At 40.2% G+C, this 15,693-nt stretch overlaps 1 protein-coding gene across 6 annotated transcripts in view; it reads left to right on the top strand.

Annotated features, from left to right (window-relative positions):
- Nucleotides 1-15,693, top strand: part of cgnl1 (cingulin-like 1) — a 145,053-nt gene that overhangs the window by 30,403 nt on the left and 98,957 nt on the right. For 5 of the 6 annotated variants that reach the window (XM_043677455.1, XM_043677456.1, XM_043677457.1 and 2 more), the window contains one exon: nucleotides 11,746-13,423. In XM_043677455.1, coding sequence (XP_043533390.1) covers nucleotides 11,771-13,423 — 1,653 coding nt within the window. In that variant the 5' untranslated portion in view covers nucleotides 11,746-11,770. Of the gene's footprint in view, nucleotides 1-5,475; nucleotides 5,480-11,745; nucleotides 13,424-15,693 lie in introns of all 6 variants that reach the window. The other variant, XM_043677461.1, reaches the window with a different exon arrangement.

Below are 15,693 nucleotides of genomic sequence, written 5' to 3'. Positions count from 1 at the left end.
TCCGGTTTCCTCCCACAGTCCAAAGATGTGCAGGTCAGGTGAATTGGCCATGCTAAATTGCCCGTAGTGTTAGGTATGGGGTAAATGTAGGGGTATGGGTGGGTTGCGTTTCGGCGGGTCGGTGTGGACTTGTTGGGCCGAAGGGCCTGTTTCCACACTGTAACGTAATCATAATAAAAAAAAAACCCTTGTTTTTAAATAATGACCTTCCATTAGACAAGGCATCTGCCCTGTCATAACCTGGCAGATTCTTGTATATTTCCATCAGGTTCCCTCTACTCTTTTGAACTCCGTAGACGGCTTAGTGGTGTTATCACTATCCTGTTAATCCAGAAACTCAGCTAATGTTCCAGGGATTCAGCTTCAAATCCCGCCATGGCAGATAGTGGAATTTAAAATTAACAAGGAATCTGAAATTAGGGTCTAATGATAATGAAACAATTGTCAATTGTTGGAAATACTCATCTGGTTGACTAATGTCCTTTAGGAAAGGATATCTGCCATCCTTACCTGGCCTATATGTGACTCCAGCTGAAAATGTGTTGCTGGAACAGCGCAGCAAGTCAGGCAGCATCCAGGGAACAGGAGAATCTCCAGGGCTTATGCCCAAAACGTCGATTCTCCTGTTCCCTGGATGCTGCCTGACCTGCTGCGCTGTTCCAGCAACACATTTTCAGCTCTGATCTCCAGCATCTGCAGACCTCACTTTCTCCTCCTATATGTGACTCCAGACCCACAGCAACGTGGTTGATTCTTACTTGCCCTCTTGGCAATTAGGGATGGGCAATAAATGCTAGCCTAACCAGAGACACCCACGTCCCAAAAGTGAATATGGAAAAAATATGCAAGCCCTAACCTGTCCAAATGTTTTCTCCTAAAACAATCACCTATATTCTGGAGATTAGCCTTGTAAACCTTCTCTGATCTGCTTCCAACAAACTTTACATCCATCCTTTAATATGGTTACCGATATTGTACACAGTAGTCCAGATGTGGTCTCACCAATGCCCAGAATAACTAATGCACAAGATGCATGGCTGGCCCTACAAGCAGAATTGTTGAGGTGGGGGAAGAGCAGCCATTATGGTGAGGTGAATCAGGTGGTTTGGTGATATGGAGTGACGTAGATGAAGGGTAGAGTAGGAGGATGGTTTTGGACATTGCAGGGAGCTCATGCCGAGTGAAAGCCAGAAGGGAGAGAAGCCTAATCCTATTGTAGATTCTCGCTTTGTCTTACCTGTCAGGAATTTGTACCGTCTCGTTTCTTAGTGGAGGAGAGGAAGGTTAGAATTAGATGTAGATTAAATGATTCTAGGCTTTAAAGAGATACTAATGCATGGAAATGACGTAATCGCGAATTAAGGGTAAGATTTCTTTTCATTCCTGCTCTTGTTTTCTCACCATACTCACCATAACTATTTCCACACCCGGAAGGTGGAAATTCAGCCCAGAGTCTGTCTCTCTCAAGTGTCCTTTTGCGTTGGTGCTTATTTCCTTTGGTGATTCCACATTCAGCTGTCTCAGCTTTCAGATCTGCAATTCTTCCCCCTAACTTGTTTTTTGCAGAAAATACCAACTTTGGCTTTGGTTAGCTGTCTTCATATTTCCTTTCTAAGTTCAGTGAACTCAGCAGATCTGGCAGCACCGATGGAGAGTTAATGTTTTGGTTCATGTGACCCTTCTTCAGAATGTTGCGACCCTTCAGTGAGAGTTGTGATGGGGCGCCCTATGTGGACAGGACTGTGTCTGAGTGGGCCCAGAGCTTTTTACTCATTCAGGGTCGTAACCCCTACCTTTGGGAAGCCATGATGTAAATGCAAGTTATTCTTTGCAGTTTGCATGGATTGTGCTGAGACCGTGCAAAAAGTCTTATTTTGTCTTAAGTGATAGCAATTTCTTGTCTGGTTTTATCAGGATTGCTTTGTTTCAATGCTGATTTCCATATTGTAGCAAAGGGAAAGGCTTTTTGAAGCAAAGTCATGTGACATCCATTATTACAATGAGTGATAAAAGTCTCTGAGATTTTCGAATGTGTTATTTGCAGGACTGTTACTGCATAAAATATCAAATTGCCATTACCAGTTTCATTATTTTGTTTCCATATAATTATCAGTTGTTCAAATGCAACTTGTTTTAGCTTTTACTATTATCATCTGGGACTAAGTTAAACTGATGATGGTAAGATCCCCTCTGTGCTGCTACCGGAGTCAAAAGTGAAATTCGTTTAAAGCAAAAACAGAAACGCCTAAGAAACTCAACAGGTCTGGCAACATCTGTGGGGAGAAAACAGGGTTATGTTTCGAGTCCCATGACCCTTAAGAGCTGCACTAATGTAAACTGTTTTCTTTCTGCAAATAATGCCAACCATGCTGGGTTTCTCCAGCGATTTGGTTTATGTTTCAGATCTCCAACATCCAATTCTTTGTTTTGATTTTAGTTTGCTGCAGTTTATTTTCATTCACAAATTTTAAGCTGAGTGGTTTTGCAACTCTGTTATTAATAAGGAATATTGTGGACAATTTTGATAATTTTATTATGAACTGCATGCATTCATTTTGGGAGTTAAATAGGTTTCAGTGTTCTTTTCGGTTTCACTTTGACATAATATTGCCAAATACTCTGCCTTGAACTGATGGGCAGTCAATATTTACATAGCAGCTAGTTGGGAAAGTAAGGGATATTAATCAGGCAGTATAGTTTCAGAGCTGACCTGACATCTGCCATATCCTTCTGACAGTCCCAGCAAAAAAACAGGATGCTTCAGCTGCTGCCATTGTTTTTGGATTATTTAGCTTGTTTAAAGCAGGTTTTCTCATACTTATATTTAATAATATCATGTAATATCCTGTCTCTGTAGGAAATACTGTTGTACTTCTGCAAAGTTTGATCTTGTTTTAAAAAAAACTTCTTATTCGTCAAATAGTCTTCAAGAAGTGCTGTTAAATTGCATTAAAATGCTTAAGAATATTTTTGTTCAGTAAAAACATTTTTGTAAAGCACACAAATGTCACCATTGCTCAGGGATAACACTTCTTCCCTCTGAGTCAAGATTCTGGGTTCAAATCTTGTTCCAGAGAATTGATCATGTAAGTTCTAGGCCCACATGCTGGTGTAATATTGGGAGATATACCACTGTTGTATGTGCTGTCATTTGGTAGAGAAGTTAACTGAAGACTTTGTTCTTTCCTTGGGCTGGGTGTCAGATATCCTGTGATATTATTTGGAGCGCAGTGCAGTCCTTCCTGGTGTCCTAATATCTTTATCATTGCTCAACTAAAATTATTTAAGTACATATGAAATGATCACTCTTACAATCTTCTTTTGCTTTTTTTGTGACGACATCAGAATAGATGTGGCAATTCACTGAACTTAAGACTATCACTAAGCGAAGGAAAATAAGTTAACAAGGATTCCCCAAGGAGCAGAATAATATTTGGTTTCCACCAACATTCACGTGGATAGCACTACCTAAACCTGGAAAGGCCTGCTAAAGATAGGCAGTAGTGCTGCGACTTATTTCCTTTGGAGACTTGGTTGACTGTGAGATTGTTCTTCGGAAGCAAGTTTTTGGATACACAGTCTTGAAAACATCTGGTCTTACATGGATGATAATCGTGTTGTAAAACAATTCCCACCAGTCCATTACATTTTTAATAGAACATGGTCAGTCAATTCTTCTTGCCTCTTTGCTACAGTGACTCCTCTTCCAAATCTCTGATCAAGGATATATTGCTGTTTATGAAATCTTACTGTGTGTGAGTTAGTTCTGGTGCTTCCTAAACTGTAACAGTGACTACACTTCAAGAAGTATTTTATTGCTGTCAGACATTTGAGAATTCTTGATGATGTTGTTATGTCTAAGAAATACACAAAGGTTGAATGAACATTACCCATGACACTGAGAATACTAGACTATAAAGGAGAGGAATTATTGTTGCAGTTGCATAAATGGTGAGACATTTGGTGTATTGATAGAGTCCTGGGCACAGCATCTGAGGGCATGTTGGCCTTGGGTGGAGTGTAGCAGATTCGTCAGAATATTACCCAGGGCTTCAAGGGTTACATTGTGTAAAGGGATTAGATAAACTAATGTTTCAAAGGTGTTCATTGATGAGTGTTTTGATTGAGGGTTTGGATTTTGCGCAGTGTATATCCTCCATGTGAGTGCCTCTCCGACATTTCTTCATCAATGCCATCAACTGATCCTTCTAATCCAGCCCCCCTTGTGTTAATGTAGTATTGTGGCTTGTAACCTCAGCTAGTCCTTGTGGAAGCATGTTCCACATCTCAACCCTCTCTGTATAAAGAATGGCTCCTGAATTCCTTATTGGATTTATTAAGGAATGCAGTATGTTTATGGCCCCCTGGCTCTGGTTGTCTCTGTTTCTATCCTAACAAATCCTTTATAATCTAAAAACCTCTATCTTGTCACTCCACAGTCTTGCTTTTTTTTTGAGAGAAAAGAGCTCCAGCCCATTCAATTATTCTTGGAAGTTGTTATCATTCTTGTAAATCTTTCTTGCTTTTTTCTTTCCTGTTTAAAATACGGAGACTCAAAATGGTCACTTCATGGTTTTAATCAAGCATCTGCACAAGTTTAATTTCACTTCTGTCTTTTCAATTTTATCCATCTAGACATGTGTCCCCGGTTTTTGTTTTGTTTGGCTTTATTTACATGTATTATCTTTAGTGATTTGTGTATTTGTACCCCATTGGATTCCTTTGCTTCTGTACAGCATTTAGACACTTAATTTTCTAAGTTGTCTACTTATTCATCCTCTGCTAATTCTCCCTATGAAAATGTACTTCACGTAAGACCACAGACCAGAAGACCATAAGCAATAGGAACGGTAGTAGGCTATTCAGCCCCTCAGGTCTGCTACATCGTTCAATAGGATCATGGCTGATCTGATACTCCTCATGCCCAGTTTCCTGCCCTTCTCCATTTCATACTTTCTGCCAATTCTTGGAGCTTAGATTGACCATTTAAACAAGATAAATAGAGGGTTTATTGGAGAAATTTCCAACAGGATTCACCTTCTTAGGAGGGGGATAAAAGGGAACACTACATCTGTTATGGTCTGCCTGTATTTTTTGCTTCTCGTCAAACTAATTCTGGTGAAAATGTGTAATTTCTCTGTGCTTTTAACAGTTTGTTTTGCTGTTTTAACTTTATAATCGTTATATGTCAAAATACTGTGATGTATTTGGCTACAGTTATCTCTTCCCACTCTAATCACATTGTGGGTCATGCTCTGTTAAAAATTAGCAGATTATTGTGAGACTGCTACAAAATATTTTGTTACTGGCACACAGAACAGTGTGAATGCTTTAATGGGAGGTGGGGGATGGATACTGATGGGCTGGAAATCAGTAAATCTGTTATTGTGAATGTACAGCTGCCAATATTCAGCATTATCTTAGTTTGACAGCTGAATATATGCGCAAGCACATTCTGAGTGGCCTCCCAAATAGAAAGGTGCCAGTTTGTTGTGACTTTGTCACAAGCTTTCCTGATCTGCATCCTGATTTTAATGTTTCAGTGGTAATACAAATTCTGTAAATGTTGAGCTGGAAAAATATTATGTACATGCATCGTGCATGACAGTGTCCCTCAAAATATCCAAAATTTTGACTGAAATATATATTACGGAAAACAAAGAGATTATTGAGGCTGACTGGAAATAGAGAGTAGTTCCAGGCAAAACTGGGTTTGAGATAATGTTGGCTGACTATTGGTTTGTAACATCAATTTAACGGCATCATTAGTAAAACTTGGCTCACTGACAGAGGGATCCAGAATCTGAATTAAAAGAACGTGTCAAAGCATATTTAGTATACAATAAGCAAAGAGCTGAGCAGAAACAAAAACAGAAGTTTCTGGGAAAAACTCCACAATTCAGTTTCTGAAGAAGGGTCACTGGACCCAAAACATTAATTCTGCTTTCTGTCCACAGATGTTGCCAGACCTGCTGAGTTATTCCTGCAATTTCCAATTTTGTTTTTTTGCAGCAAATTGTTTTTGTTTTCAGTATACAATTGTTAGCTATTGAAAAAAGATGTAAGAACTTTGCCATAAGAGGTCCATATCATCTTGGACTAAAGTTTTCTGAAGTCCTTTGATTTTGTCAACTGTTGTATAGTAATAACTGCAGCATTTTACTCCTGTCTAGTCAGTCTTGCACAGGGTGATTTGAGTTAAATGTGGTTGCATGGGTTTTGCAGCATCTGTGTAAATCCCCTATGAATTACATGGAAGATTTAAATCCTTGTTTGGTGATTGTCACGTAGTCTTATAATTTCCCTACGTGTGCTTATGATTTTTCTAAAGCTAGCCTGAGATTCAGGAATCTTTGATCTTGCTACCCAGATCTGAACAGAAGAAAAAAGGATGGTTTTTTTTTGTGTTTTGCTGTAAAACTGAAATGATTGCAAAGAACCTATTGTGGATGTTTAGTAGACTCAACAAATTCAATTTTTTTTGTCATAGGTGTTGCAGTTTTAAAATAGACATCCAGTGTAATGCAAAACTTCCCATAAACATCCCACACGATTCTGATCTTAGATTTGCTGAACCCTACCGCAACTGAAGAACCTGTAAAGTTTGAAAAGTGATGAAGTACAGTACATGAAGAGATCCAAATTTGTGTCTTTATCAATTCTTCATTAAAATAACAATGCAGAGAAGATCCATTTTGCAAACATTCACCATTGAAATGGAATATGTCCATAATATGAAGTTTAAAATGGTGTTTCTGTGCTTGCTTTGTGTATGAAGCCTAGCTTCACATTAACCACATTTTTGTTGCAATTTTGTGTCAATAATTTTTGATGTTGAGTTCTTGTATCCCATTAATAATCAAAATGGTCAGTATAATAGTGTCATGCTGCTGAGCATTCTCCATTCACTGCTGATGGTGTAACACTTCAGGTTACTATCTCCCAGGTCTTTGGCCTACAGACAAACTCCTGTACTCCACCCAGTTCTACTCCTTACTTGTGAAATTGCCTTCCATTTGCTGGCTTGCTTATTTTTTTCCATTATTCAGTGAGTGGACATTGACAGTGCTGGCTGGGTCAGGATTTATTGCCTAACCCTAACTGCCCTTGAGAAGATGGTGGTGAGCTGCCACCTTGAACTACTGCAGTCCATTTGTTGTGGGTAACCCTATAGTGCCTTTAGGGAGTTCCAGGATTTTGACCAAGCGACAGTCAAGGAATGGTGATATATTTCCAAGTCAGGCCGGTGAGTAGCTTGGAGGGGAACTTGCGGGTGGTGGTGTACCTACTGCCCTTGTCCTTCAAGATGGTAGTGGTTCTGGTTTTGGAAAGTGCTGTCCAGGAAACTTGTGAATTTCTGCAATGCATCTTATCAATGGCACACAGCTGCTACTGAATGTTAGTGGTGGAGGGAGTGGATGCTTGTGGATGTGGTACCAATCAAGTGACACCTAGTTTGTCCTGGATAGTGTCAAACTTCTTGGGTGTTGTTAGACCTGCACCCATCCAGGCAAGTGTAGTTTGTGTCATTACACTCCTGACTTATGGCTTGTAGATGGTGGACAGGCTTTGGGGAGTCAGAAGGTGAATTACTCACCGCAGTATCCTAGCCTCTGACCTGCTCTTGTAGCCACAGTATTCATATGACCAGTCCAGTTCAGTTTCTGAACAGTAGTAAGCCCCCAGAATGTTGTTTGTGAGAGAAGGAGAAAGTGAGGACTGCAGATGCTGGAGATCAGAGCTGAAAAATGTGTTGCTGGAAAAGCGCAGCAGGTCAGGCAGCATCCAAGGAGCAGGAGAATCGACGTTTCGGGCATAAGCCCTTCTTCAGGAATTCCGAAACGTCGATTCTCCTGCTCCTTGGATGCTGCCTGACCTGCTGCGCTTTTCCAGCAACACATTTTTCAGCAGAGAAGGAAGGTGGTCAGTCATTGAAGTTAACTGGAACTAGACAGAAAATGTGATTGGCTGTAAGAAATAAGTTATGGCAAAGAATGTGAGATGAAAAAAACTTTGTAAAACTTTCTTCTTCACATAATGTTCTGATTTTTAAGTTCTTGGATATCCTAATCTGACAAGCCTGGGAACCAGTGCTCACCTGTTCGTATAATTATATTAAATTAATGTATTCGCGTAGAAAAAGGGCTAGAACATATGACACTTATAAGAGGTGCTGAGTTTTTGTTTTATTTATTCAGTCACAGGATGTTGGTGATGCTGGCTAGGCAACCACTGACCCATCCCTCATTCTCCTTAGAAAGCGATGATAGGCTGCCAGAAGGGACAGCAGTAGGCCATTCGGTCCATTGAGACTGCTCATTCATTCAATAGGATTTTGGCTGATCCAACATTCCTCATGTTACTATTCCCTACAACCTTTGATTCCCCAACTGATCTAGAAAATATCTATCTCAGCCTTAAATATCCACAAGGCCTCTGTCCTCACAGCTCTCTTTGGAAAGGAATTCCAAAGACACTTGTCCCTCTAAGAGAAGAAATTCCTCCTCATTGCAGTCTTATATTGGCACCCTTCAATCCTGAGACTATGCTTCTGGTCCTAGTCTCTCCTCTCAGCAATTATCCTGTCAAGCCCCTTAAGATCCCTGTATGTTTCAATTAGCTCACCTTTCATTCTTCTAAATTACAATGGATAGAATTCCAGCTTCTCTGTCAAATGTTTGTATCTTTCTTGCAACTTGCCGTTCCAAGTATTTTTGTGTCGTCTGCAAATTTGGCTAGAGTACATTCGTTTTCTTTCTCCAAGTCAAAACATATATTGTGAACAGAGGGAGTCCTACCACTGATATCTGTGGAACCCCACTGATTACAGATCACTAAACTGGGGAAAAAAACCTTATCCCACTTGCTGTTCCTGCCCGTTGGCAAATTCTCTATCTGTGCCAATATACTGCATCCAACACCATGTGCTGCTGTCTTATGACTTAACCTTTGTGAGGTACCTTGTCAAAAACCTTCTAAAGTCCAAATACAACACACCTACTAGTTTCCCTTTCTCCATTGTGGAAAACTTGAAAAAACCTCTCATAAATTAGTCAGACATGATTTTCCCTTTTGTGCTGCTACTGTTTCCTTAATAATAGAATTCTGTATTTTTCCAACAATAACTGTGGGCTAATTGGACTGTGGTTTTATGCTTTTTGCACCCCTCCTGTTTTGAAAAGGTGTTCACATTGGCAGTCTTTCGATCCTCTGGTAACTTTCCAGAATCCAAGGATTTTTCGAATATTATGACCAACACATCCAATATCTCTGTAGATATTTCTTTTAGGGTCCGAGGATGTAAGCCATTAGGGCCAGGGAGACTATCTGCTTTTAGCTCTATTAGTTTATCTAATATTACTTCTCTAATGATTATAATGGTACAGTACTTAATTCCTCCCCGTATTCTTCAGTATTAATGGGATGTTCAAATTGTCTTCCACCATAAAGCTTGTTTAACTCCTCTGCTATTTCCTTATTCCGCATAACTATCTCCCTAGATTCAATTTCTAAGGGGTTTATGTTCACTTTGATTTCTCTTTTTCTTTTTAGATGTTTAAAGAAACTGTGAATGTCAGCTTTTTTACATTCCTTGCTAGTTTGCATTCAGTTTATTTCTGTCTCTTTTTTTTAGTCCGTTGCTGGATTTTGAATTTATCCAAGTCTTCATGGTTATCACTGTCTCTTGCTTCCTCATTTGATGTTTATTCACCTCTATTCACTTCACCTAAATAAGATGCTTCAGTGAACTTGAGTAATGGTACTGAGAATGCCTTTAGTCTGAATGAATTATTGAATTGAAATAAATATTATTTGTTTATTAAGTAGAACATTCTGCCGCCGTTAATTCATTATTTAGTAGAGTTTCCTAAAATAGCATACTTTAAATTCTTGTATCTAATACAGTGACCTTTCAAATAGGATTGATTATTACACTGGTTACTTTTTTGACTCCACTACCCTACCCCCGTCCAACTGCTTAGCTGCCTCTGTCTTCACCATTCACCAGTTTAAGTTGTTGTTTCCTTCTGAGCAGCATTACATTTCATGTTGTTTGAAGATTAAGTCGATGGCTTTAAAGAGGAAGGAAAGGAAATAACTGTTAAGCTGTTTAGTACTCAGGGTTGTAATGGAAATAGGCTAAAAGACTTGGTCAGTTATTTTAGTCAGTCCTTTGATCAATTTTACCAGCGACCCATTGTGATCAAACTTTGCTGAGCCCCGTACTTCAAAGTTTGCTGACATCTTCAACTACTCCCTAAAACAGTTGTGCATTCTATCCTCCACCAGTCTGTATTACACAGTTTGGAATCATTTATGTGCTTTGTGACTTGAGAAATGCCTGGTCTCACTACCTATCTCATCATCACTTCTAATTGGTTCCGTTCTTATTGTCCTGAACTACAGTAACCAGTTCAGTGGTTTCACACCTCAGTTACAATCAGTTACATGTGTTATATTATTGAGCTTTTCACATTCCTCACTGACAACATTGCCCATAGATATGGAAACCATGATGTGAAGGTGTCGGTGTTGGACTGGGGTGGACAAATTTAAAAATCTCTCAACATCAGGTAAGCTACCTGATGAAGGAGCAGCGCTCTGAAAGCTAGTGCTTCCAAATAAACCTGTGGGACTATAACCTGGTGTTGTGTGATTTTTAACTTAGACATGGCGACGGCTTCTCTGTTATTTTGTTGACACACCCTTACATTGTTCACCTCACAAGTGGCTCTGTTTTTGTGACTGTCAATTTGGAGAGATCAGAACTTTCTCCAGATTTATCCTTGACAAGTCCAACGTCACCTCCTTGGTTCAGATCAGGTATTTTCGTTCTTTTTGTACCTTATTTCACCCCTCTTGTCAGCTATATTCTCACATCAAAGCATAGATTGAACAATCCAGTGTTTGGATGCCAGAAGTCTGAAATGAAAATTGAAAGTGCTGGAGAAATTCAGCAGGTCTGGCAGCATCTGTGGAGAGAGAAAGTAAGTTAATGTTTCAATCCCAATATAACTCTCTTTCAGTTCTGTAGGCGAGTCATATTGGATTTGAAACATTAACTACATGTTTTACTTCAAAGCTGAGTGTATAATCGTACGTCAGTCAGTAGTTAAGGATATCTGCTTCAGCATATCTCACACAAACTATCTCCAGTGCTGAAAATGTTATCTCTTGCTGTCCCATCTCTTGTGTCACCTTTTTCAGTTGTGTACTTGTTGGTGCTCCATCTGCGCTTCCACCCATCACATCCTCTTCCATGCTGCCTTCAGCCCCTTTATTGCCCATGTTTTTCGGATCTCCACTGACCCCTTGCAGTGCTGATTTCAAGATTCTAATCATTGTTCCCATTGCACCACCCTAATTCTTCAATTCGTTTCAACCCTATCCCTCAGTTTGCACCCCCTACCACTTCATTTCTGTTGGGCTACCTGTCCTGTGTCTTTGCTTGTGAGCTGCTGGCTGTACCTTCAACAGTTACAGCCGTCAATTTGTTCTGGATTTTTTGATTTAAATTAATCCACCATGCTATTCTTCTCATTCTGAAAATAAGCTCATCATAACTCCTCTTCTAAGCAAAATCTCAAGTTAGCTGCCGGAACTCTATTTTCCCACCTCCTGTCCTTTTCCTCCTCCGATAAAATACTTGGGAATGTTTTGCAATGTAATTGAAATTTCTCATGAATTAGTTAAGTGCTCATTTTGTTTTATTAACTACTAATTAGATTATTTTCCAAATTGCAGTTTATTGACCTTCGAATCGCGAAAAATGGAGCCTTACATTGGTGCTGTTCCAAACAAACAAATGCAGCGAGATTACGGAATCCAAATCCGGTTTATTCAAGATGCTCAAGAAGAATCTTCCCAGGAACAAAAATATCGGACTGCCCCAAACAAATCAGGATCCTATGGTGTCAGCATTAGGGTGCAGGGGATTGATGGACAGCCATATGTAGTGTTAAACAGCAGCCAGGAAGGAAACCTGCAAATGTATGAGCCTCCAGCTGAGAACGGCTGCCTTGATCAAACTTTGTCTCAGGGTGGTTTCAAAGCATGTTCTGATTCCTCTGCAGAGCTACAAAGAAACATGCACTCCAACAATGGCCATTTTATCTATCCAGAACATCCGTATTTCAATCCACAGAAGCCATCTTATACACAGCTGCCTCTTCCAGTAACAGACACCTCAAAGATTGAGGTTGATAAAAAGCACACAAAAGCAAGTAGTTTATTGAACTTCCAAAAACATCCCGAAATTCTGAAGCCATATGATCCTGATAAGAACCTCTTGAAAGGTACCAGTCAACAAAGTTTGGTTAGTAGCAAGTCATCAGAGAGGAGTGAAGACAAATCTTTTCATCATTTGCCCAAATTTTCAGATAAGTTAGATATTAGACCATCGAGTTCAACAAAGACCAATGATGATAAAAGTGATTTCATTAAGTCCAGAGCAATGGAAGATGCTACCAAGAAGACTACTGGGTCTACCAGTAGAAAAGTGGATACACTGAATAACAATAGAAGATGTCAAAATGACACCAGTCCTGATTCAGGCGATTCACGGAGAACACGACCAGATTTGCTTCCTTTGCGCCGCCAAGATTCATCTGGAAGAGGTATTGATGTTTCTAGGTCACGGTGGTCATCATCATCAACTCCGACGTCAGCAAGCTCAGACAAGATAAATCCTTCATTCAAGTTCGGATGGCTGGATGATCCAGATGAAGAGCTTTCTGCTGAAAATGTAAACCGTCATGAAAACAGAAGATACATTCCATTTTTTCCAGGCACTGGTCGTGATATTGACTCTGGTCCCATTCCTGGAGTGGATGAATTGATTGATAAATTTGATGGAAAGGGTGGACAGCATCGGCGTGGTAGGTCTGCAAGGAGAAACCGGATTGACCCAGAAGATAGAAAACGATCCCGAAGTGCGGATAGTGCTTTTCCACACAGGTCAAAAGATAATTCTGCTTACCTAGACCAATATAGTAAAAAGACTGGAATATTAAATGAACATTTGTTGAGACCATCTCAATTGAGTCGTAAAAATGCTACTTCACAAAGTTTATGGAACTCTGCTTCCAGTGACAACGAGCCAGCCAATTATGCTTCATCCACTGGTAGTCTTGGCAGTTGTCAAACCCAACCTACAGGAAACCTGGGTTATGGCTTTACGAAGAGTCTAGGTCAGACTGAATTGGATGCTGCAGATACTCGTGAACATCGTGACAGAATGTCTGGTAGATCTTCCACACTCTCTGTAGGTGTGATCAATAAACCTGAAGCCAAAAAGGAGACAGTAACTCCTGTTACACAAATAAGAACATCTAAAACAGCACCTTCCTTTTTTGAAATCAGGAAACATAGTTTAAAACCTCCTGCTCAAACAAACCAATCTGCCTGTGATCATGACACGCAGGTAAACCTTAGAGCTGTAAACATAAAAAACAATTTTATTTTTTTAATGGACAATTTATTTTTCCAGTTACCATAAGAATGAAGTCGTGACAAATGTTGAATGTCTGTCAGAATAGTTTGTGGGCGGCACGGTGGCACAGTGGTTAGCACTGCTGCCTCACAGCGCCAGAGACCCGGGTTCAATTCCTGCCTCAGGCGATTGACTGTGTGGAGTTTGCACATTCTCCCCGTGTCTGCATGGGTTTCCTCTGGATGCTCCGGTTTCCTCCCACAGTCCAAAGATGTGCAGGTTAGGTGAATTGGCCATGCTAAATTGCCCGTAGTGTTAGATGAAGGGGTAAATGTAGGGGTATGGGTGGGTTGCGCTTCGGCGGGTCGGTGTGGACTTGTTGGGCCAAAGGGCCTGTTTCCACACTGTAAGTAATCTAATCTAATAGTCATTGAGATCTAAAACAGAAAGCTCTGGTGAAATTGGCAGCTTGTGTGAAGAGAGAAGCAGCATTGATGTTTCTGCCCAAAATAATTATTTTTTGGAACTGAGCCAAATTGGACTCAAAATGTTAATTCTGTTTCTCTTCTAACAGATGCTGCCGGACCTGCTGAGTATCTTCAGCACTATCCATTTTTATTTCACATCTCCTCTAGCAATATTCAGTATTTTGCGTTTATTTCAGCCATTGTGAACTGATGGGTTCTTGTAATATATGGCAAATGGATTGCTGGATTTATTGTTACATTTTAAAAATAAAACCAAGTTAGAATGTGGCACCTTAAATACTGCCCCATAGAAAGGGATGTGCCTTCCAACATCAATTTAATACGTGACTCCTTTAGGATTTTTGAGGAAAAATTGGCCTGTGCTGCTGTGACTCGGATTTTTTTATTCACTCACGGAATGTGGGCGTCTCTGGCTAGACCAGCATTTACCACCCATTCCTAAATGTCCAGAGGACAGCTGAGAGTCAACCACATTGCTGTGGATCTAGAGTCAAATGTAGGCCAGACCACGCAAGGATGACAGATTTCCTTCACTTAAAGGACATGAATGAATCAGATGGGTTTTTCTGAAATCGTTAGACCCTTAATTAGTCATACCGTCATAGAGATGTACAGCATGGAAACAGACCCTTCGGTCCAACCCGTCCATGCCGACCAGATCTAGTCCCACCTGCCAGCACCCAGCCCATATCCCTCCAAACCCTTCTATTCATATACCCATCCAGATGCCTCTTAAATGTTGCAATTGTACCAGCCTCCACCACTTCCTCTGGCAGCTCATTCCACCATCTGGCATCTGAACCCAGGTCCCCAGAATATTCACTGAGTTTATGGATTATTAATCTAGTAATAATGCCACTAGGCTATTGCCTCCCCAGTGCCTTTCACAATTTCATGCAAAATAGTTAAATTTGAGGATTTAGGTCATCCCTGAATGCTGTAGAGTATCACAAAAGTTTGGCTAACAGGTAAATCTTATGTTCCATGGTGTAACTCTACAGTAGCAGCTTGAGTGGTATTTTCCACAAACTTATGCTGCTGTCAACTTGCAAAGATATTCTGCCTCTCACGAGGGAGTAATGTGGTAGATACTGGTTTAATGCCAGGCACATAGGCCAGACTTCTCAATGACTAGAGGCTCATATCAAACAGCAAGTCACTTTGGCTGTTCGCAGTGGACAGAGGACTGACTGTACTCAACCAGCCTGAGTCTGCAAAACTAATGTCTTGCATTAGAGGATTCTGCAATTGCTAAGAAATCCTCCGCCTGCTAAGAATTACACTTGCACCCTATTTAAGATGATCAGTTGAGCATGAAATGTGCCTCACTCATGCTTACTGGCAGCTACCTATATTCATTGACAGGGATCTATCTGTTCTCTACAGGAGAAAGAAATTTATCAGTCTTTATGCCTTTTTTGAATGAAATAAAAGTGTGGGGATTGATAGTTCTCTGCTACATTCTCCATGGCGATGCCTTGACCAATCACAAGTACCTTGCCAACTATTCTTTCTTTCTTCCTTTTTAAATTTGGCATTCTTGCACCAGTCCTGATGAAAGCCAGGTCAAAAAGCTTTGACAGCATGTCCTTTCTTTGCTCAACAATAAATGAGTAACAAATAATCTCACCTAACAGTATAACCGTAGTTTACATTTGCCTGAATTCGTAAGCACAGAATCTCATTAATTATGAATTTTCATTCCGTAACTGATCTTTTCAAAGTTACCCACAGCAGTTTCTTAGATAAAGGTGAGCCTTCTTTTCCTTGCCC

This window comes from Chiloscyllium plagiosum, chromosome 36 (assembly GCF_004010195.1).
Source record: "Chiloscyllium plagiosum isolate BGI_BamShark_2017 chromosome 36, ASM401019v2, whole genome shotgun sequence".
Classification (NCBI taxonomy): Eukaryota; Metazoa; Chordata; class Chondrichthyes; order Orectolobiformes; family Hemiscylliidae; genus Chiloscyllium; species Chiloscyllium plagiosum.
Note: the sequence above shows the minus strand (reverse complement) of the source record. Positions and strands in the feature narration are given on the sequence as shown.